The sequence below is a fragment of the Camelus dromedarius genome, chromosome 11 (assembly GCF_036321535.1).
Source record: "Camelus dromedarius isolate mCamDro1 chromosome 11, mCamDro1.pat, whole genome shotgun sequence".
NCBI lineage: Eukaryota > Metazoa > Chordata > Mammalia > Artiodactyla > Camelidae > Camelus > Camelus dromedarius.
In genome coordinates this window covers 20,795,898-20,819,639 of record NC_087446.1, presented here as the reverse complement: position 1 = coordinate 20,819,639, position 23,742 = coordinate 20,795,898, and the positions used below count along the sequence as shown (strand labels likewise).

At 40.9% G+C, this 23,742-nt stretch overlaps 1 protein-coding gene across 1 annotated transcript in view; it reads left to right on the top strand.

The window, feature by feature from the left end:
* The window catches only part of LIN7A (lin-7 homolog A, crumbs cell polarity complex component), a 206,346-nt gene that overhangs the window by 88,754 nt on the left and 93,850 nt on the right, over positions 1-23,742 (top strand). The window contains exon 10 of the mRNA XM_031463079.2: positions 2,178-2,613. Within this exon, the coding sequence (XP_031318939.1) occupies positions 2,532-2,613 (82 nt within the window). The 5' untranslated portion in view covers positions 2,178-2,531. The remainder of the gene's footprint in view (positions 1-2,177; positions 2,614-23,742) is intronic.

Here is a 23,742-nt window from a genome sequence, read left to right as displayed (position 1 = left end):
AAGACATGGAACTTGCCACTACTAGAAATAATAACTGATGAATATGTAGTGATTTGTGCTTTCTCTCTCAATCCTTACAAAAACCCTACAACACAAAGGGAGTCAACACAGAGGGAGAATGGTTGAGTAGATTTTCGATTAGGGAGCTCAAAACGTAAGTCCAGAAACATGCTATTAAATGTTTGGTGCTGGGGATACACCAGGAGACAAAAAGACAAAAACCCTACCTTCACGGACCTCACTACCTGGGATTTGTGTTGAAATCATGGCTTTTAGATTTATGAATCAAATCACTCCAATACATATTCATAACAAAGTATGTTGTTAAGAACTACGTTAGTGGCCAAGGGATTTGTATGTTCTTTTCATCCTCAAATATTGAATGAAGTTTGATAGTTTGTGCAAAACCTAGGCACATACTCTGCTGTTATTGTGCACAATTCAACTTCTCCCTGTTGTTTGATTTAGGGGATGTGAATAACTATAATCAACCAGAATTGTGGCTTCTTCCTCTCTCCCACAGCACTTTCTTTCTACAGTACTTAGAGCACTCACCACTCTTATTCTTGCTCAGACCTTGCTCATATTCTCATGGCCTGTTCATTATTTGTCTCCCAACTTGTACTGAGCACTGTCCATAAAAAAGGCCATGCTACATTTATCTTTGGATGGGATGTGTGTTTGTAATATGAATACACCTGTATTCATATAAAAGCACATGCATGTGCATGATCTCATCAGACCCTCACAAAACTCGGTAAGATTGCAGGGTAGAATTAGTTCTCATATTTTAAAGACACTCAATGAGATTGAAAATTATGAATGCCCTTGTTTGACAGATGAAGAAATTGGGGAATTGGTGAGAGAATGATTTCTGAAGAGCACATAACTAAGACTTGAATTTCAAGATCGGGGTTCTTTCTCAAACACTAAATGAAAATATTGAATTATTATTTTAGGTATGTCTTTATGGTCTGTTAGGGTGTTTCGCCAGTCATTTTTGACTTTCTCAAATCATTGGTGAAATCTTTGTTTGTTTTTTCAAATGTAAACCATGAGATGGAAAAGATCTTCAGAAAGCATCCATATGGTAACCAGAAGACAATGACATAGATTATATGCAAATATATTTCTGTAAAACAGTGTTTGTCTTTAAGAGTATATTGCTAGCCAAAATAATTCTGCTCTGTCATAGGGAAGGGGAAGGGGATGGAGGAAGCTTTGTCACTTCCAGTCCCAAACCCAAAGTCATCATCATTCTGCTTATATAAGATTTCTATATGCTTCTTAATTTCCTGATCAAAAAATGAGAGTCCCTACAGTGGCAAGATAGTGAAAGCAGTCTGTTGGGGTGAAGGGGTCTCAGCCAATATCTGAAGAGTCTAGTAACTGCACCTTGATCAACTGACTCTGAAGTCACCCTTTTAATAACATCATCTCAGCAGATTCAGGCTACTGGAAAGCAGGGACTGTACTGAATCCCCTAAGTCAGGCGGTGGCCTCCTTCAATTTCTGTCACATATGTTAATCAGTAAGTGGCAACTCTGAGTAACCACTGACTGTATCTATCAACCTGGAAAAGTGCTAGGGACATGTTTTTCAAACTTAGTGATAGAAACTTCTCTTTATGTTTCTTTCTTTCTTTCTTTCTTTCTTTCTTTCTTTCTTTCTTTCTTTCTTTCTTTCTTTCTTTCTTTCTTTTCTTTCTTTCTTTCTTCCTTCCTTCCTTCCTTTCTTCCTTTCTTCCTTTCTTTCTTCCTTTCTTCCTTTCTCTTTCTTTCTTTCTTTCTTTCTTTCTTTCTTTCTTTCTTTCTTTCTTTCTTTCTTTCTTCTTTGTCTCTTTGTGATTTTTAATTTAAAGCCATTTTTAAGAAGTTTGCTTTTAAGGAAAGTTATTTTCTAGGCAATATACCCAAGTTCTTAATGGAGACCTAGTGATGGAACCTTGGCCTTAAGTCAGTTATCTTGTGTACAGTTACAAGTCAACATTCCAAAATAAACTTTAACAGAAATTAACAGCAACTGCAATTAAATCCCAACATTTCTGAACTAGAAGCATTTTCTCTCTAGGGGATGGGATTACTGGGTTGACCAATACCCTTTATCTGAAAAGAAAAAAAAATCATCTCTTCATCTCTCGCTCCCGTATCCCCTTTTATTTGTCTCCCTTCCCCCAGACATACGTATACTCTGACCATTTTATTTGAGTGGAAAGTTGAAAGAAAGCAACACACCAGCTATACCCATCCAGCGCTCCTTGGGGTGGAATAGCAAAGTTCTAGGGCAGAGCCTTCCTTCCCAGAGCCGGCGGTGCATTCGCTCTCGGATACCTGCTCAGCTTCACGCCGCATCTGAAGGTCTGCCCGCCGCGGAACAGTTGCGTCTCCATCTGGCTGCCAACCCACCCAAGCTTTCTTCTCCTCCACCACCACCACCTTCCCTCCTTCCCCCCACCTCCCCCTCCTTTCCGTCTTCCCTTTCCACCCCCGCCCCCAATCTCCTCCTCTTTTTCTCACTACAAGCGGTTGCTGATGCTGAAGCCGAGCGTCACTTCGGCTCCCACGGCAGACATGGCGACATTGACAGTGGTCCAGCCGCTCACTCTGGACAGAGGTAAGGGAGCGTCTCGCCCTCCAGGCCACTGCGTCCCCTCTGCCTCCCCCTCTGCCCCGGCCAACTCCCACCAGGGCTGCGGTACGCGCTCGGGCAGGGGGAGCAGGGCAACGAGGACGAGCGAAGAAGCCTTTCGCGCCGAGAGCAGGATACTTTCTTCCCCTTTCTCTGCCCGCCACGTCCCTGCTGCCCCTTCGCGCTGTACTCGCCCGGCCCAGGGGTGCCTGCGCTGGGCTCCGGCGCCCCCGCCGCCACTCCCAGCCCCTCTCAGGATCGCCTCCCGACCGCCGGCTTTGTTGGAGCGGAGGCGCGGGGACCGCTAGGCGCCCTCCCGGAGCTCGGGGGTTGGAGAGGGGCAGGGAGGAAGCTCGCCGTGCCGGGCGAGGGCGCCTGCAGCCACAGACTGGGGAAGCCTGGAGACGGAGCTGCCTGCCAGCAAGCGCGCCCGGGGGCCGGGAGGAAGGAAGTTTGTCCTGGCGCCGAAGGGCGAGGGTCGTTTCGGCTTCGGATGCCCTGGCAACCGCCCCGGGCGGGCAAGGCGTACCCGGGGCTGGCCCGTGCCCCGGCGCACGGCGGCTGGGCTGCCGTGACGGGGAGATGCCCTCGGCCGAAAGGGCAACGCGGAGCGCAGGCAGCCGCGCCCGGGCCAGGGGTGCAGCGTCGGGGCCGCGGAGCCCGCTCTACCCGGCTTTGCGCTCCGAAGGCGGCGGGAGTCGCGTCTGCCCCCGCCGCCGGCAGCTCTCTGGCAGTAGCAACTCACAGTTTCTCCTGCCCCAGCCAGCCTCGTTCTCTCCCAGCCGGTGCGCCGTGGTTCCCGGGCTGCGGAAATCGCTGGGACGCAACGCAGGCTGGGTTGAAATTCAACTTCTGACCTGCGACCCGGGGCGTCCTGCTCGCTGACTTGACTGGGGAAGCAGTGTTTGCTTCCTTCCAAGGACCTCCCCAAGCCGAAGGATGGAATCCTCCCCTATGATCGCGGCCCTCTCCTGTGCACCCGTGCGGGGGTTATACCTGTCCTTGTGTGTTCGAGTTTGCTTTCTGGCTTCCAACGTCCAATTATGGATGCACTGGAGTCCCACGACTCTGCAGCGGAGGACACCTGCTTGTCCTGATCTGCAGCGGCAGGATTTAGGACCCTGGGCGGCCATTTGGAAATGGTGTACTTAGATGAAAATGATTTAGTCCGATGTGCCTCTAAAAATTTCTTTCTAGCGGATTAAAGTGGACTATGGGGCAAGGCAAAAGAGCATCCTGCTGCGAGTACAGTGGGGGAAAAAAAAAAACAGGGAATACTCAGTGAGGTTTTTAATTTGGAGACTGTGGGTGACTTTAACGCAATCTGTTGGCGCCGAACAGATGTTCTGTGGTGCCTATAGCAACCTTACTTGGGGTGAGTTGAAAAATAAAAATAAAATAAAGTAATTGATTTTATGTTGGGAAATAACAGTTTGCAAACTAGTAAATTAGTAACAGTAGTTAAACAGGTCAGAAATCTATTGCATAATCCACGATTTCACCCCAATATCATCATCTGCACTAAGCAGGATAAATCCATTGCTTCTAAGAACCGAACAGATGGCAAGCCATTAGAAATTGTGGATTTCCCAAGTATTTCTGTTTTAATGTAATGAGCTCTTATATTGTCCTATTACTAAATCCCAGTCTTTAAACATCCCAAGTAAAACGACTACATTAGGAGAGAATACGAACTCCAAGAAAATTGCATACCTGAGCAATTTTAGATACTACTAGCACTGAAAATATTTCACTTTGGGGGTCTTGCCTTAGCTCTTAAATGCCTGGCTCAGTTGTGGATAGGAAATGTAATCCGACTAAGATCTATCCTTAAAGTTTTTTTCTTGTTCACAGCCAGACTGTACCTGTCCTTCCCGGTTGTAATTGGGTGTATGGAGTTAGCTCAAGAGGCAAGTTGGGTGGGACTGGGGATGTATCGGAATAAATTCACCAGCAACTCACTGCCCAGTCTGTGGGTTATTGGCATCATTACTGTGCATAAAATCAATACATATAAACAATTTTCTCTCCACATTTGTAAAATATGATTAATTGATTAATTTCATCATTAAATTGATGAAATAAACTGATGAAAAATTTCCTACAAAAAATAAAAACTTCTTAAAAGAGAGAGCCCAGTAGTACTTACCTGGCTCCTAGATGTGATTCTGATGATCACTCTGGATGAGTTGGTTAGTCCGTTCCAGCATCAGTTTTCCTGCGTGCCACATAAGGAGTTTGGATTAAATAATTCTGCCACTGTGCAGCTTTAACTGTCTATAAATCAATGAATTAAAATTAGGACTCAGTTTCCAGTCACCTACTGGGAGGTTTTCCAGATCACCTCCTTTCCCACCTCTTCCAGGTGTGCTCTGAGGTCACCTACTGCGTATGCCTCATCAAAGCCTTTCTCGAACTCTCTTCCAGCTATCTCTTTATTGAACAGAGCTCCTTGAGGGAAGAAGCCATTCCCAAACTCTTCTTTGTATTCTCAGTGCCCGCTATAGTCCCTGATCACAGTAGAACATCAAAAGTGAATGTAAACGAGTGTAAGTGAACTAAGGACTGCAATAACTTAAGCGCTGTTAAAATATGGGGATTTCATAGTGAACCGAGTTACGGCTCATAGACTCACATCATTTGGGCCCTGAGGAGAATGGCAGGGAGGACATAAGCCAGGAGTTCTTAACCTTTATTCCCCCCATGCGCTTGAAGGATTCCCATGGGAACCATAGCTCACTAAGCTGTGATGATTAACCAGCGTGGGTGGGGCCAGGTAGGCAAAGGAGAGAAAGGAAAGAAGATGCTGAATAAAGACTCCCAAGGGCATCTCATCAAGCAAACCTGAATCCATATGTATTCTGCTGGTTCTTTTCTAGAGTCTTCATCTTTCAAAGGAAAAACATGAATGAAGCAGTGGTAGATGTTTTCAAGGGTACTCTACTACTTAGTGGGAAATTTTATGCTAAAATCAATTTTTCTTGTTTGATACCTTTTGGCATTATAAACTGATTCATCCAGAATCCTCAGGGCAGAGATTTTAAGCAAACAAATGAAAATTATGGATCGAAATTAAGATGGACTTGTCTCAGAATTCAAAAGATACTATCTGAAAGTAAGAAACTCAGAAGTCTGCACTAGCTTCTTAGGTCTTGTCTGGGAAGCAAGCCTTTGCTGGAACCAGCCTGGGCTCTGATAGGACAAACATGGGTGTCTTTAAGTTTTCAGTTCTCTGTGTGTATCCTAAACTCTTTTCTGTCTGCCATAAAGACCTCAGACTAAGCCTGTGGAGGCCTCTGGGTGGCTATGGTGAGAGCAGGTTCCTGTTCACTCTGGCCCCATCTTTGGGATTCATCATTTACTTGTTCAGTGCCTACTACAAGTCAGACCCTACTGTGGGATTGGTATACACTGGTGAGTTAAATAGACATAATCACAGTCTTCATGGTAATTAGAGCCTACAGGGGGCAGGAGGGAGATTAAACACACAGATACACACTCATGCAAACCATTCATTCATTCATTCAATAAATATTCATTTATCACCAACTATATACAAGATGCTACAGGAATACCAGAGACAAAGTTTCTGCTTTTATGGTCCTTAAGAGTCAAGTGGGGGAAACATAATAAGTAAGGAATTCATTCATTCATTCATCTAGTAAGTATTGAGTGCCAGCCTTATGGCAAGCACCATTTTAAGCAATGTGGCAGTCCTAATGAACAAAGTAGATAAAATCTAATGGAGTTTACACCCTAATGAGAGACTCACACACTGAACACATCCATTACAATGATAAGTGCTAGTGAGAAAAACTAAGACTAGATCAAGTAGAGTAACAGGGGCTGCTATTTGAAATATGATAGTCAACGAAGGCCCTTTCTTCTGAGTTGGTGACACTGGAGAAGAGACCTGACAAAAGTGAGGAAGCAAACTTTGCAGGTATCTGGAAGAATGTGCTCTGGAGAAGGGCCTTCACATGTGCATCCTGGGAGCATCAAGAAAGTCAGTGTGAAAATGTGATCCCGGGGAAGAGTGGCGCAAGATGGGGTTTGTGAATTGGTCACTAGGGGACAGGTGATGTAATTTATAATCACGATTTTAGATTAGTTAAAAATATGCAGGGCTCTGAAAACAATAAACATGACAGGAGGCTAGAGAATAATGGGGAAGCATCTATTTAGATGGCATTAGTCAAGGAAGGCTCACTGAAAAAGCAACATTTAAACTGAATTCTGATGTATTAATAAGATCCTGAGGGAAAGCAGCCTGGACAGAGGAAAGAATACACATAAAAGCGGTTCCCCATGTACAACTTGGCCACCATCCCACGAATACATCCATAACCAAGCAAATGACTGAAAAGAAAAATTACTGAGAAATAACAACATGCTAAGTGTTCATCTGGGGTAGAAATTTGGTTATAAGTATACGAAGAAAATCTATAGACCAAGCTTTTTCCTTCTTATTGCTAGACTAAAACACCATACATTATAATTAGGTTTTCAAAGATATACTGAGTGTTGTAATTTACATGCCATTATTGAACCCAAGTGGTCATAATATGGGATATGTTCATTTTCAGTCTAATACCTTATATTAGATTATAATATAGAAAGTAGTACCGGTAACTTACCCTTGTGGCAAGAAGATGCTAATAAGGAGATTAAGGGTGGAATCTTCTCTCCTCAATATTTAAAATGTTCAGAGCAATTCTTCCCTACACTTTTGCCCAATTTTAATCTCTAAAACCAGGAATGACCTTCAGCTAAAATCTAGGGAACAAAGCAGGTTGCAATCCATGATAATTAATACCCTTATAACAGAGAACATTGAAATATTCCACTATGTTAAAGACGGCGTGGATTTAGGCAGTTTTCTTAAGTCCAGCAGCTCCAAGTCTCCTTCATTTAACATCTCAAGGTCAGAATAGACAATACAAACAGAATTCTTCAAAATTTTGCTTCTGCTTACCTTTCCCCCTGCTTTTAAGCAGAATAGCTTTTTAAATAATCATGACTTATAAAGAAGTCTTTATATGACTTATAAAGAAGATTTACAAAATCAATTCTTGGAGAAAATGAATAATTAAGACAATGTCTGAGAGTAATCGAAACCGTGTAATTTAAAGTACTTGAGACTTTGCTTATAACATGATCAGTATCTTCTAATCTGTATCCAGGCACCTATATAAAGTAGAATGCTGATGTCAAAGTCACCTAATTTTTTTCTGAGTTAAATTCAACTTGGATACGTTGCAAAAATGTAAACGGAAATCCTGATTTCTTGGATTCTAAAAGAAGCCATAATCTAAAATATTGATTGAAAAATATCTTGTGTTTTCCCTTTTAAACATTAAGATGTTCGCCCTTTAAAAAATTCTAATATAAAGCCAAGAGCTTTTAGTTTTGTGGATAGCAACCTTATGAAAAAAAAAATGAGAGCAAAAGTTGAATGCAAATGGAAGTCCCATGAGTGCCAAACTTTTCACAGAATTTGTGATACATTAAAAATGTCTCTCTTTTCCATTTTCAGGGCAAGCAGAGCTTATTACTTTATGTACTTCCCAATTCAAGCCTTGGGCAGCCTATAGCTTTTCTTATCAACTATATTCACCAGTTTTTATAAAATCTGCATTTGCCTGAAAATTGCTTTTGTTCATAGTCCAAAGAGGCTTTCCCTTTCTCTCTCTTTGTTATTAATTTATGTATTTATGTATTTATTTGGCATACGGAGAGATTAAAGATGAAGGAAAGTAAAAATTAAGCCACTCTTTATGTTGTTTTAAAGTTGTATGCCCTGGTGGGGAGGAGAGAGAGGCTGACTATATTTTATGACTCTTGTCCTAAAGCCTTTTCACATCAGCAGCCAGATGTTTCAGTCTACAAACTTTGAGTGTTTGCTTTCTTTCTCCTGTTTTCTGTAAGCTTCACGGAACATTTTTAAAAATATATTTTTATTGAATTTTCTTTTGCAGATCAATATTTGAGTTTCTTTTTGCACTATATAGTTACAGAATATTTTCCAAGAGTCAGAATCATGCCACATTCACCTGTTCTTTTTCTTTGAGAATGAAAAGTTGCAAAGAGAAGGAACCAAATTTCTGAAGAGTTTTTTTGTCCATTTTTAAAAATTGAAGTATAGTTGACTTACAATATTGTGTTAATTTCAGTTGTACAGCAAAGTGATTCAGTTACATATACATATAAACATATATACATACGTATTCTTGATTAGGAAAAACATATTTTCTATTTAATGAGAGCTTTACACACAATTTTAAAGTTGCAATTAAAAAAAAATAATGATTGAGCATCCAGAAAAAGAAAAAGAAATTTGGTGAATACCTTTTAGTTTGATGTGTCAGCTATCCAAGCTCTGAGATGTATTTGTTGTGCTCTGGTCATCAATGAAATTAATTCTTTTACTTTTGGGTGCTTTTTCAGAATTACAAAGGGGGCTTAGCTATTTAATAGGGAAAAGGGAACATTTAGAGAGTAGTACCAAATGGGAAGATATGTGTACTGAGTATTAGGGATGCTATTGTAGATACAAAGTCAATACCTCTTGGAGAAAGTTCTTTTCTCTGTCCTGACATCTGTCTATTAGGATATAGTCTTTATCAGGTCAGAAACTATGTTGGATTTGTTTACATAGAGCCCAACACATTGTCTGGCTTATAGTTGGCACACTCAATATTGATTGATTGATTGAATAAATGAGTGAATGAAACTGACTTAGCCAAACTAGCTATCATGGAGTTATTCTTACTGCTAAAAAAAAAAAAGAAAGAAAGAAAGAAAAGACAAAGAAAAAAAAGCCTTCTAACTCACTATATGTAGAAGCAGTGGCTACCTTACTTTCTCAGTTTGCTTTGTGTGTGTGTAGCAGACCTAAAAGTGGAATACTTTCCAGGGCCAAGAAAGGATATGAGGTGCTGGTGTTGATACTTGTAGTTCTACTTCCATTGCCTGCATCCACCTGCTATTTTAACTGGTTAATTTAATTGAACCACGCAAATTAGTGCCAGAATAAAACTGAAAAGGTTAAAAAAAAAAAAAAAAGAAGAGGGCCTAACACACACATGTGTGCACAAATAAGCTACGTTGTCTTACTTTTTTAAAAAACCACAAATGGATGAATGATAGAGTTATGTCCTGACTAACAAGTTAATATGGATTTAATTTGAAATCACTCCGTGTTGGCCAATGTAAACACAACCTTAAAAAGTCATGTTGATTGCATCAAGGCTTTACTTTCTGGTTTAGGTGATAGCTTTTTGTTTTGTTTTGTTTCCTCCCCATGACTGAGTTTTACTAAGTAACATGCTAGCTGAATTTGAAGACTCGCCTAATAAAAGCAATATGCCCAAAGACTACTTGAAAGAAATTATGTTGAATTGAAATTTATATTGAAGTTATACTCAGATAGTATCTGTCTTGGACAGAAAACGAGGGCTTCTAATTTAAACCAGTGATAATTTCCCCGAGAAACACAGGAACTATTCTAAGTCCAACTAGTTCTGCTATTTTTGTTTACTTGCCTACTATGGTGATAGCTATGATATTTCAGTATAAAATCTTTTTATTCTATCAAAGAATCATCTTTCACCAAAAAAGAATAGAATAATGGGGATCACAGAATGGCAAAAAAATTTAAACCTCCAAGTTAGATGAGGGGGGAAAAAGAACTCCATTAAATCACAGCTGAGTCTACCTAATGGTAATGAATTCGAGAATATGGCTTAGAGAACACTGAAAGTGATTTTTGAGGAAAACTGTAGAAGAGCCGTAATTGGTGATGGACAAATATCTTGCCTTTCAAAAAAGTGTTAAAGATGTTTTGGGAAACTATAGACCAATCTACTTGTTATTGCCTCCTGAGGGAAAAAATCTAAGGCATATTCATAGAAGAATGTGATACTGGCGTTTTAAAAAAGAAAGTAGTGATCCCACAGAGCCTACACGGGGTCTCTAAGAATAGGTCTTCTTGAATTCAGGCATGCGCCATAGCCTTACTACGAACTCAAACCATTGCAGCTGTCACAGAAGCCTTGTGGAAACTGTGAGGTATGTGACTCTTGGATTTCTAGTAGTCCTGGGCTGAGACAGGGGTGGCTTAGCACAGAACTTAAAACGTGCACCCCAGAGCCAGCCCGCCTGGGTTTGAACCCTAGCTTTTCTGCTTACTAGCTCTGCAAATTCTAGTGTGACTAGGATGGTTTTGAATCTCAGCTTTCTTGTCTGTAAAATGGGAAATGATAAAAATAGCACTGACCTCATAGCATATTGACTTTAAACGAGTTAATATGTAGGAAGTACTTAGAACAGGCTTGGCACCTACCTAGTCACCACTCAATATTGATGATTACTTCTTCCCCCAGTCCTGGAAGTCAGGGAAGTTGCCCTTGGATATCTACAAGGGATTGGTTCCAGGACCTCTTGCGGATACCAAAATCCCAGGATGCTCAAGTCCCTTACAGGAAAAGGTGTAGTACAGTCAGTCATCTGTATAATATCCTTGGGTTCCACATTCTCGGATTCAACAACCATCCATCCCCAGTTGGCTGAATCTGTGGATGTGGAATTGATGGCTACAGAGGGCCAGCTGTATCCCGACCCTCCTGCCAGGGGGCAGGGACCCGAGATGTTTGTTGCATTCAAACTATATTAAGAGGTCACGACCAGTGTTTATTTTGGTATTCTGTAGAAGCAGGAAGTAGTTGGAGATGAGATGCCTGGAGGTCAAAACAAAAAGTTTCCTGTATAAACATCTAATTTGCCAGCTCACTCTTTTCCCAAGTCACTCCTTTCTTGATGCTTCTATAACGTTCCCCTCCACCCCATAATTGTACTAGAGTGCTTAAAACACAATACAGATTTTTTTCTTTTTATTTATATTGACCTTTGTGTACCCATTGCCTACCACAGCGTCTGAAAGATAAGTGCTCAAATGTGTGCTGAATATATTAGTGGTTTTTTTCTTCAAATACTGCTTCGGGGGCAAAACTAGGTATGTCACAAAGGATACAAGATGACAGATTTTTTATTCAAGAAAAAATTCTCTACATGTATTCTGCTCAAAATTAGAAGGGGTGCCTTCCGGGAATTCCAGAACATCCCATTACCGAGTACTGGAAATGTACGGGCAAAACTTGAATGACAAATTGGAAAAGCTGTTACAGATGGACTTGAAGATTCAGTCATTGTTAAAGACAGGGACTGGAGTCTGTGTAGATTTCAGCGGTTTTGTTTGATTCTATTTATATGCATTAATCAAAAGTGTACCAAACAGTTGCCTGGGGAGAATGTAACCAAGAGTGTGACTTTTTGACTCCTGTTTAGTGCTGTTTAATTGTGAAGCATCATATGATGCACAGAGAGGCATACACCTGCCAGTCAGGGGTGTTAGCACCGGGTGTAGAAATCTGGGTTCAAATCTTACCTATGCCTGCCTCTTCCTTAGCTCTGTAACCTTGGCCTCTTAATAATCCCCTCTCTGTTCTTTGCTTTTCACCTATAACATTGAAAATATTCATAGTATCTACCTCTTGAGTTGTCTGTAAAAATCAACTGAGCAAATGTACATAAGCCTATGAACACTGAACAGGTCCGCAGGCAGTACTCAGTACTGAATATTCTCCACCTCTTCTCCCCAGGGCATGTTTTCCCCAGTGCAATAAACGAAAAGCGCACAAGCTTCAGATTTAGACAGATATGGATCTGAATTGCAATTCTGCCACTTACTATCTGTGGAAGCTTAGAATGCTGTTTACTCTCTCCACGGTCTATTTCTTTCATTCTTAATATAGGAATAATGATGCCCACTTTGTGTGGTGATACAGTCCTTTGGCTCCTCCTTCACTTTGCCACTCAAGGGAGAGTGGATGGGAGTCACCAAGTGCCAGGTGCCAAGCCGAGGGCTAGGGGTGGAGCGTGCAGATCACTTATGACATCGTAGTCTGAGTATTACAACAGCTCGCATGTATTAAGCATTTACTACGTGCCAGGCATTGTGCTTTTCATGTTTCATTTCAATTAGTCCTGACGGCAGACCTTTGAGGCAGATGCTATTCGTGTTTTGAAGATGTGGGAACTGAGGCAGAAAGAGGCTAAATAAAGGGACTGGAGCTCTGGCTGGTTGACATTCGAGGCCTTGAGCTTAATGACTGTGCTGCACTGCGGAGAGCAAGAGCATGGGTCTGTAGCAAGCCTTGAGGAACTTGGACTTGTAAGGGATGGCAGACACAGAGGTGCTTGCAAAGGCTTCAAAGAACAGGCAGATAGGTAGGAGGCACCACTAGGAGAGTATGTTGCCTGGAAAGAAGAGAAAGAACTTTATCCAATGCTTATAAAAGGGATGTATACTGATACTGGTAGAGACTAATTTAAGTGATGTGTTTTAAAAGTCTAGCACAATTATTTGAAAAGAGCAGGTGTTTAATAAATGGTTGTGCTTATGATGAATCACGGTTATTTCTTAGTACGAAAGATCAAAATACACATATATTGAATTATAAGGAAGTACTAGCAATATTCTGTTCCTTCTTCCCATGCTGTACCAGTGAACCAAGAGATAATGACTGTGACATTCGGATCCCTCTCAGTGATCTTCACATGCAGATAAAACTTCTTCATAAACCTGGAATTTTGACAGGCTCACAGGAGGGAGTTGAGAATGTGATAATAGTGCCCCAAGTCCCTTTCCCTGCAGCCTTTGCCGTTAAGTGGGACAAGTGAGAGGGATTTTGGCCTATGGCAGAACCTGAGTTTCAGGAACAAAGAGAAAATTGTGATTTCTTTTCCTCCTTCAACATTGGCTCTATATGTCCCGAAGGGCAAAACACACCGTGCTTACCCATGATCATTAAATAAATGCCTTGAGGTTTTAGTGTGTGTTTCAGTAGCCCAAGCAACGCGTATTTGTCTAGCTTTCAACGTGCGAGAGATGGTCCACCTAAGTAAACCTTACAGATAACTGAAAATGACTGCTTTGGGCCAAAATTATTCATTTTTAACCATTTTTTAACCAGAAAATAAAGGATCCATTTCCTTTCCTTCTTTGGTCCAGCATACGTTCTGTAGAAAATGGGGGTTTTGTAAGTGAATAGTGGAAGATAAAATAAGTAAGGTAGTTACTAAAGGCATGATGCGGTATTTATTTGGGTGGCTCAGAGGGAAATTCTGCATCGCTCCAGCTTCTCAGATCTGTTGTAGTTAGTTAAAGTTGGCAGATACACACCTCTGGATGAATAAGGCATTCTGGATCACGTTGGACACTCATTTCTTCTGATGTCACACATTATCCAAGCACTGATAGCTTGGCATTCAAATGACAACTTCCAATAGCAAAGTATTAAGACTTTGCATGCTATGAACTGCATGTGTGTGTCTCTCCCTCCCTCATTCACACCGTGAAGCCCTGGCCCCCAGTGTGATAGTGTTTGGAGGTGGGGCCTTTGGGAAGTAGTCGGGTTTAGATGATGTCATTGAGAGTGGGGGTCACGATGGGATTAGTGTCCTCATAAGAGAGACCAGAGCTCTCTCTTTCTCTCTCTCTCTCTCTGCCATGTGAATGCACATCCGGAAGGCAGAAGACTGTCAGCCAGGAAGGCACTCTTACCAGAAACTGAGCCTGCTGGCACCTTGATCTTGAACTTCCCAGCCTCCAGAACTGTGAGAAAAAAACATCTGTTTTTTAAGCCAGGGCATTCTGTTATAGCAGTTTGAGCTAAGACAGTATAGCAGTCACCATATGATCTTGGCCTCAGTGATCCTGAGTAGTTGAGCAAATTAGCTACGGGCAGGATTAGTTGTACACAGATACACATTGAGGTATCCCCAATTTCCTGCTTAGTTTCATTCCCCCAACCACACCCCCTGCCTGTGGGTTTAAAAATCTCTGTATGAACACATTTTCAAAACTGCTTCTCTTGAATTGCGCTCCATTATTTTCAAATGCATTTAATTATTTAAATATATTTAATTATATTTGTCTTAGAAGTTTCTCCTGGATATTTTTCAAGATGAGATTTTTTATTTGTAAATTGTACATTTTCCAAAGGTAAAGGAGCTGTAACTAATCAACTGCCATCTATTCAAACAATACTTTCCTGACCTAGTATTGACGTAGGCCTCTGCTTATTTTGCTGTAAGTCTTTCTTTCATTGTTTGTAGTGGGGGAGGAGGGCTGGGGTTGATAGTGTGTACCTTTAACTGGTCACAGTCTTCCTTCAAACAATACATTTACACTTGCTTCCTCCTGCTTGTCATGCTATTACTGTATCTATGCTATAAACCCATCATCCCTGCTGCTAATTGTGCTTCTAACCACGGCTCACAAGGTAAAGCCCCCAAACCAAATCTGGCCTGTAAGCTAAGAATGTTTTTTTACATTATTTTAAATGATCAGTAAACTCATCAAATATTTTGTGACGCATGGAAATTGTATTAAATTCAAATTTCCGTGTTTAAAAGTAAAGTTTTATTGGAACACAGCCATGCTCATCCATTTAAACATTGTCTGTGGCTGCATTTTCGGGCTACAATGGCAGAGTTGAGTAATTGCAACAGAGATCATTTGGTCTATGAAGCTTAAACTATTTACTTGCAGACTCCTTACAGGAAATGCTTGCCAACCTCTGCTTTTAGAGCATTAAAAAAAATGGAAAAGAGAAAACGTCTTTCATATTTACATTCAGTGGAACCATTTGAGTCGCTCGGCCCTCAGCCTGTCTTCCCTGTGCACTGGTGCCCTAGATGGTTCTTGATCTCTACTCTTTACCATCCCCCGGGAGTAGAGCACTGTTGCTTGTTTCTTGGTACCTACTTGCCCGGGGTACCGGACAAAGGAGCTTCTCTGTTATCCTGGCCCAGCCTAGGTCTCGGAAAGACCCTGTGCCGGGAGCTTTCTCAGTGATCCGGCCTCTCCTTGGTCAACCAGACTAAACTCTGCCTTGGTCGTTGGAGGGTCTTGTGTGGAAGAGCTCCCTGCCCGTCCCCCGGTGGTAAGAGACCTCTAACAGTATTGGTATAGGATCTTGGAACTGGGACTGTTTCCTGCCTCCCTGCCCCTCTCCCTTGGGGTACAGGGCTTTTGCTTTTATCCGTCTCCCAGTTGAGTGGGTCTTCAACTCTCCTCTGAACTCTGATCCATTCTTTCTCATGAGCTCCCAGTAAATGTCTGTGAAAAAGAGATTGTGAGTTTTTGCTACTCCCAGAGGTTTTATATTCTCATGCTAGCTCACATTTGGACTTTTATCAAACATTGACATCAACTGTTTCAGTTAAACATTTTAGCTGAATTCTCCTAACCCACTTGTATTGTACCCAGTGTCTCTTCGGCCCATGCTCGGCCACAGATAAGGGACCCTTGCTGTAAGTGGGCCTGGCTCACTGCCCTTCTCTGCTTGGATGGGTTTCTCTATCCATTACTATTACTGTTTTGCAAAGTTAACTCATCCTATGTGAGCTATAATTCACACTAACCTAATTGAGTAAGAAATTGTCCTCCCAGTTGGGAAGACAGACTTTGAAAGCATTTTTGCAGCCTGGTTAATTTTTGGCATTTATTTGCACATCTGAGCAACTATTTGGTTAGGCAGACTGTCTTTATGCTGTTGCTCATACTTCAAATTAAAATCCAATTTAGAGACTAAATTTGAGTGAATCTGTAATCTGTCAGACTGAGCTAACATAGAACCTCTCCCATTACAAACATCAAAATGTGCCAGGTAAAATCTAACAATTAAAAAACTGTCTGTATCTTAGATTGCACGTGAAATAGCATAATCCACGTTGCCAGGTGCCAGGAATGAAAGAGGAAGTAGAGGCTGGAATGGCAGTGATAGTGAGCTGACATCTTGGTAGATGTGGACTGAGGCAGATGACAGGGATGCCAAGTGGTCCCAGACTTAGAAGGAGGCCCTATGGCTGTGGGCAAAGCAGGAACTGGGGGTGACGTGTTAGATCTTCACTATATGCATACTCTAAACCTCATTACTTAGCTTAGAGTCTGAATATATACCACAGAGTTGGTTCAGGGAACTTTCAAGAAACTTGCATAAAATGCGTCCTAGCCTGGGACAGGCTAGAGGAACTAAAACGAAAGCATCCAGCTACACTGGTTTCTTATAGAACAAATCATCCCTGCCAAAGGTGAGCTCACCATTAAACGGTAGAAACTGATGAGAAGGAGAGAGAACGTTGAAGTGAGTCAGTGCTGACAACAAACCAGTGGGTGAGTGAGCCCTGTGTTTCGGGCGGAGGGAACAGAAATTCAGAGAGAAGGTAGTTTCGGTAGAAGAAAAACTAAAAGATCTTGATATAGAAGAAATCAGAAAGAGATGAGAAAATAAGCATATTTATAATGATTTTAAAATGCACTTTAAAAATAGAAACTATAAGGAAAGAACATGACACTGAAAAATAATAGGTAAATTTGAAAAAGATTTTTGAAAAATATGAAAAAAATGCTAAAAGAAGATTTTTAAAAGTCAAATGACATTAAATTCTGTTAAAGTTTTGAAAACTTGAAAACTTCTCTTTATAAGACCATTTTTAGGTATTGACATATAGAAAAAAATTAGCACCATCTTCATGTTATCTGATGCTGTAGGCTTTTATTAGAGATGACTGTGGAAACTGAAAGGAAGCTATTGTTGTTTAAGTATTAATACAGCCAGGAACTGGGGGTGAGGCTTATGTTTGGTTTTGATTTTCTGCGATATTAATCTGATCATGTCACTCCTTGAATTATACTCCTCAGTGATTTCATTTTCTAACATTCCTTAAAATATCTCCATATTTTCTTAATTTTATTAACTGATCATATGCTAAAAATTATTTCTGAATAGTCTTTCCCCTTTCCCCGCTTATGTCCCAAATCCCTAGAACACAGCCTGGTACACTTCAGGTATTTAATTAAAAAAACTGTTGAGTGAACAGATAAACTTGGGGTCTTGGCAGTGTTGTCCTCTTTGTGGCAAAGCTCTTCCCTTCTTTTTCCTCCCTTTTCCTGGCAAATTCCTACTTGTCTTCTTAGCATTTAGGTTTCAGATTCCTCAAGAAATCTTTTCTTGTTCGCTGAGCCTAGTTTAGATCTCTTGGTTTTATGTTTCCATAGCACTTAACAATGCCCTTTTGTAAATTCACTCAATTATTCACTCAATCAATATTTGCTGAGTGCCTACTATGCCCAACTGCACTTCTAGACCCTGGGGATACAGTAGTGAACACAATAGACATAATTTCAACTCTTGTGAAGCGTATATTCTTGTGGGATAGGGGTGGACGGCAGACAAAGCCTACACAAGTAAGTACCTAGTACTTCCTATGACGAGAAGTGACGAGAAGAAACATGAAGACTGGTTAGAGGGAAGAGATGGACAGGCAGAGTAGGGGGTGGGGCTGTCTTATACAGGGGACCAGGGAAGTCCTCCTGCATTAGATGTAAGTAAATTAGGAGTTTTCTCTGAGGATAATAGGGGAAAAGCCCAGAGTGGACAGCAAGGTTAAACGCCTTGAGGCAGTAATGTTCTGAAAGTCTTGTAGAAACAGCAATGAGCCCCGTGTGAACAAGTGAAAGGGTAGAAAGAGACGAAGATAGGCTTTTTTTTTTTTTTTTTTTTTTTTTGTGACAGGTGATTTCGCTTTAGGCGTTACAGTTCCCACTGGGACGGGCAGGACCGAGCGGGGAGGCACTGGCTGTGGGTTCTGGCTGGATCGGCCCGGAACGCCGGGTGCTGCAGGTGCATCCCCGGGAGGGGCCGCGAGGTGGCGCCAGTCTGCACAGGACGCCCGAGCGTGTGGGGCCGGAAGTTGGGAGTTGGGCGTCAAGGCGCTTCCACGGGACGCCAGGCCCAGCCCTCCCCAGGGCTGGCGGGCTCAGGAGCCCCTTCCCTCGAGCCGCAGAGGGGTTTGGGTCGGAGCCCGGGGCCTTTCCTTGTGGTGCCCATCTGTTGCAGGGGGACTGGGTGCAGCGCAGCCACCGGGGCAGAGGTCCACGCCCAGCTCCTTTCCGAGCCCCTTGGGGCGGTCGGGGCAGGGGGGGGCCCAAGCAACCCGGTCACTACACCGAAGCTGTAAGGAATCCGCCGCCGGGCCCTGTGCCAGCGGCTGCCCAGGGCCACTTCGCCGCCTCCAGGAGGACAGCGACGTGGACGGTTTCGGGGAGCCCAGCCGAGCACTCGAGGTAGGCCCCTGCGCCCCCGGACTGGATGAGGCTGAGGCTTGCTATTTTGAGGCCTTTGGCTTTGACTCTAAGATACTAAAGCCGCGGGAAGAATGGTTTTTCGTTGGAAGGGGCTCTCTCTGCTATGTTGATGGTAGGAGTAAATGTTCTATAGGGAAATTAGTCATTAAAACAATCTGGGTCAGAGATGACGGTGGTTGGGATCCGGCTGGTAACAGAAACGGTCGTGGTAAGTGGTCAAATTCTGGACACGTTTGGAAGGCTTAGCCAGCAGGATTGGATGAAACACTGAATATAAGGTGTAGGAGAAACAAAGCCGTTGCTGGTGAGTCAGGTGTTTGGCCTGAGACTCTAGAAAGATGAAGTTTCACCTGAGGTGGGAAAGACTCTAAAAGGGAGGGCGGGAGGGGTCGTGTCCAGGAGGAATATAGATTTTGGACATGTTGAGATATCTACTAGACACTCAAATGAAGAGTTTGAGTTGGCAGCTGTATATAAAATTCTGGAGCTCAAGGGAAAGGCCAGGATTGAGATAAAATATGGGAATTACTAACGTATAGGTGGTATTTAAAGCCCAGTTGGAGGATGGAAAGATGTGATGTTTGATGACTCAGCTTTGGGTAATTCCAACATTTAAAGGTTGAGAAGATGAGGAAGCACCAGCCAGGGAGGGAAGACAAGAGAGTGGTGATCAGAGGCCAAGTAAACGAAATCTTTTAAGACGCTAGGAAGGATTATCTGTGTGAAATGGTAACAGGTGGGGAAAGACGTTGTCTGGAAATTGACCATTGTGATTAGCAGTGTGAAGGTCATTGATGGTCCTGACGGTTTTTTATAATAGTAGCTAAAAGCTTTATTGGTGTAGTCTCAAGGGAGGATGATAAACTGGGAGTTCGAAATTTGCAAATATTAACTACTATGTATAAAATAAAAAACAAAATTTCTTCCGTATAGCATAGGAAATTATATTCACTATCTTGTAGTAACCTATAATGAAAAAGAATATGAAAACAAATACATGCATGTATATGTATGACTGAAACATACTGTACAGCAGAAATTGACACATTGTAACGGACTAGACTTCAATTAAAAAAATAAGAAAAACAGAGAGTGAGAACAGGTATTTTAGGGACATTATGAACAGCATTTTGAAGAACTTTGCTTTCAAAGGGAGCAGAATAGCATAGTAGCTGGAGGGAGATGTAATACTCAGCATGCTTGAGACTCCTGTGTCTGTAAGAATGATAGAACTACAGTGTCATAACAAACGTGCTCAGCTTGTTGACTGCTTTTTGCCTAGTACCAATGCTTGACCCAAAGCAGATGCACCATTAGATATTTCTGGAACAATAAGTACCATTTGAGTTAAAATAATAACCTATAATTTTTTAATGTTTAGAAATATTTCAATAGATGTTGCTTTTTGTTTTAATTGGACAAGAACAAATGAAGTGATCACAGATAATAGGATCATTTCACATCCACTCACCAATTTCCCATCTGGCTCAATTACGCTGAGCACCACATACCACCTTTATTTCAAGAAAACCATGCAATAATGACAAATCAGTTTGCTAAAAAAGAAGCTTCAGTGCAGGTAGCTTTCATTATCTACAGCAGAGTTTTTCAGATTGTGGAGAGAAGAAAGTAAATGTATTTCTCGTTAGCAGAGTAGACTTTAAGTTTGGAAAGCATCAGGAAACGATTAAGTATTTAAAAAGATGTGCAGAGTACCAGAGTTTTGTGTGAAAGGTTGACTCATTGCTAAGTGGTGGAACACATTTATTTGGTTTGAGGATGAGTGATTGTAGTACCGTAGAACTTAGGCTTGACATCTGGTGAACTACAGAGATGAGTGAAATCATGAAAAGATAAGATTAAACATGCAGGTTGCAGATAGACAGAGGTGATTAGCTTTGATGGGTAATCGAGAGTGAATATTTTGAGCAGCGAAGTGAAATCACCTGAACTGTATATTTATTGACTAATATGAAGTTGGCTGCCGGATTGAATGCATGGGGAAGACGAGTGTTTTACAGATATAACTGTGGGAGATTTTATTGGATGCTCCTTGAAAAAGTTTCGATGGTAAAATGAATTAGGAAATACTGGGTTTCCCAAACATCAGGTTAAGAAAAAAACTGTAAGATGTTTCTTTAGCCTGTGATATATGTTGTGAATCTCCAAGTTGTATGGAATATGCAGATCATGGAACTCTTTGTTTCAGGAACCCTATTCTTTTGAAACAGTTTGACAGCTTTGAACTGTATTATCATTGTAATCTGGATGACCTAACCTGAATTTGAGGAGGAGTTACGGGAATGGAAAGGAAGGAAGAGATAATAAAGAGCATGCCTTATTGACTAATAGGTGCTGAAAACAGGGAGAGGAGAAAGTCACAGGGGAAGCACGTGGGTCCACAAACTTGATGAGCTTGGCTTAGCTTAACGAACTTTAAGATGCTGGAGGACAACCAAGTATAAATTAGGGCTTTAACCTGGGAAACGTTCAAGGCTGGAAACAAGTTTCAGAAGCACAGACACCATATAGTATATAGTGCAGGAGAATAATCTGGAAATGATTCGAGCATGAGTTAGGGATGTTGAAGAAAAGGTAGCTGTAGATCCCCCACCCCCACCCCGGAAAAAAATGCAGGCTAGAGCAAAAGACTAGTTTTAGAAACGATATGGCAACAAGTACTTGAAAGTAAGCATCATTTTCAGTATTCAGACTGAGCTATAAAAAGAAAACCAATGTAAAATCTGTTCTTATGCTCAGCATATTAATTCCCCATGTCAGTAAAGTGGGATACCTCCTTCAGAAATCCTGACATCCTCAGCATACTTTAGGGCAGTCAGTGTTTTGTGACAAGTCAGGAGTTCCTCACTAGTTCAGTTTTGTCATCCGTCCTGTGAGTATTACTTCATGAAGAGCCATTGTGTGCACATCGGGACCACAATCCTACAGTTCCTCTCCCTGACCTTCTCAGAGGTCTACTTTTGGGGCCTCCATTGCTCTCAAAGAAGCACTTGTTTCTTATAAATGTGCTTGTAAGCACTTGCAGGTAAATCATGAAAAGTGGAGGAATTTATAGGATGGCTGAAAGGCTGAAAAAGCATCACCACCAGAAATAGAACCATTAAAAAAAAATCAGAAACCTGAGATTAAATAAAATACAATACAGTATGTCCTTTGTTGTTTAATATCCTTTGCATAATTAAGTCTACCTGCATTTATGTGCAGAAGGAAATGCTCGTAGCAAACATGTAGATGCATTTTCAAGGTCAGAATGTAGAGTTTGGAAGAAAAAGATGGAGCAGACGGTAAGCTCATAGGAAAATGAAGTCAGCCAGCTCTCCCCAGATGGTCAGTTTTATACTGTTTTCTTTTTTTTTTTTTTTTGTAGTTTGTGAATTAGGCACCTGTGTTTTCTTCAGCTCACTCCCTGCTCTGTGAATTCTTGCAGTTGACATTTTAATTGCAAATAAAAACAATAAATCCTGATTTTTTTCCACCCCTAAAACCCTCATGTTTCTGATTTTTTCTGGGGATGAAATAACATTTATTGATATTTTGAAATTCCTAAAATGCTTATTTGAATTTTACAGTTGATTGCCTGGTATGATAGTAGTTGAACTCCCATAAAGGATTTTCTTTTGCGCTTCTCAGGAGACTGGCTTGATAATTTTAAAGAACTAATTCAATTAAAAAATGTATGTATGTTTTCTATAGGGTGTATTTTTTAAAGGAGAGCTGTGATTCATGATAAAAATAGCCATATTGATTTCATAGCTCATTTAGTTTAAAATGTTTCTTGAATGTGACAGTCACATGTTAAGTACATCATCCACCCCCATACATAAAAAGAATATAATGCCTTTAAAATACACCATGATTTAAGTAAACAATGTGGTTTTTCTCGGTCACTGCTTTCGAACTTCTATGGCATTTGAACTGGCATTCTACTATCAAAATGTCAGATAAAAATAGTAAGGCTACATCTATCAGTGCTTAACAAACCAACACAATAATTTCCTCTTTCTTTTGCATCGTTTATATGCATTAATGTGTTGATATTGAGATGCATGTAGAAAAGGGATCCCTGAGAGAGACATATTAGTCTTTTTCTTTACCTGTCAGAGATAGCCTTGATAAATGTAACAAAAATAAATGGATTTAAAGCATTATTAAACTGTGATGAAGTTCTTGCACCTGAGTTAAGGTATTCAGCATGTGTGTAATTAAAGATAATATAAAATATCTGCTCAGTAAATTATGGCAGGAGTGGCTTATGTTAATGCCATTTGAAAAATAATGCCTTTCAAATTAAACTTGTTTATGAGTAATTTGTTTTGCATTTAAAAATGTGAGTTCATATTCAGATTTAAGTGTTGGGATATTATCTTATTCAAAAGATGAAACAAAGCTAAGCTTATTTAATCTTTTCTCAAATGGAAAAAACCCAGTTATTTGCTATAAATGCAAGAGCTTGTTGAACAAATCATTTCAAGTTTATTGCATTTGCCTGTTTGTTTTGAGTCAATTAGATCCTAATGACTCATGAACTAGAAAAGGTACAAGTATAATTTTAAGGACATCTAGTGGTCTATGGGATTACATTTTTTTTCCTCTGACAAGACTATATTAAGTTATTTTTAATCTAATTTGAAGTTGCAGCATCTGTTTTTACCCAATTGAAGGTTTTAGTTGTGAATTTTAAAATTGACTCCTCAGGCTTAGAGTCTACAACCCAGCCTCCAAACTTCATCTCCTAGAACTCCCTTAAAATTACATTTAAAAAATGTTTCTGATAACATTTTTATGTGTACAGAGATTGAATTACAGTTTTAGAGTCAGTTCTGAACAGTCTTTTGAGCAGTATGTGTTGAATAGCATTGAGCAAGTCAACTCTGCTCCAA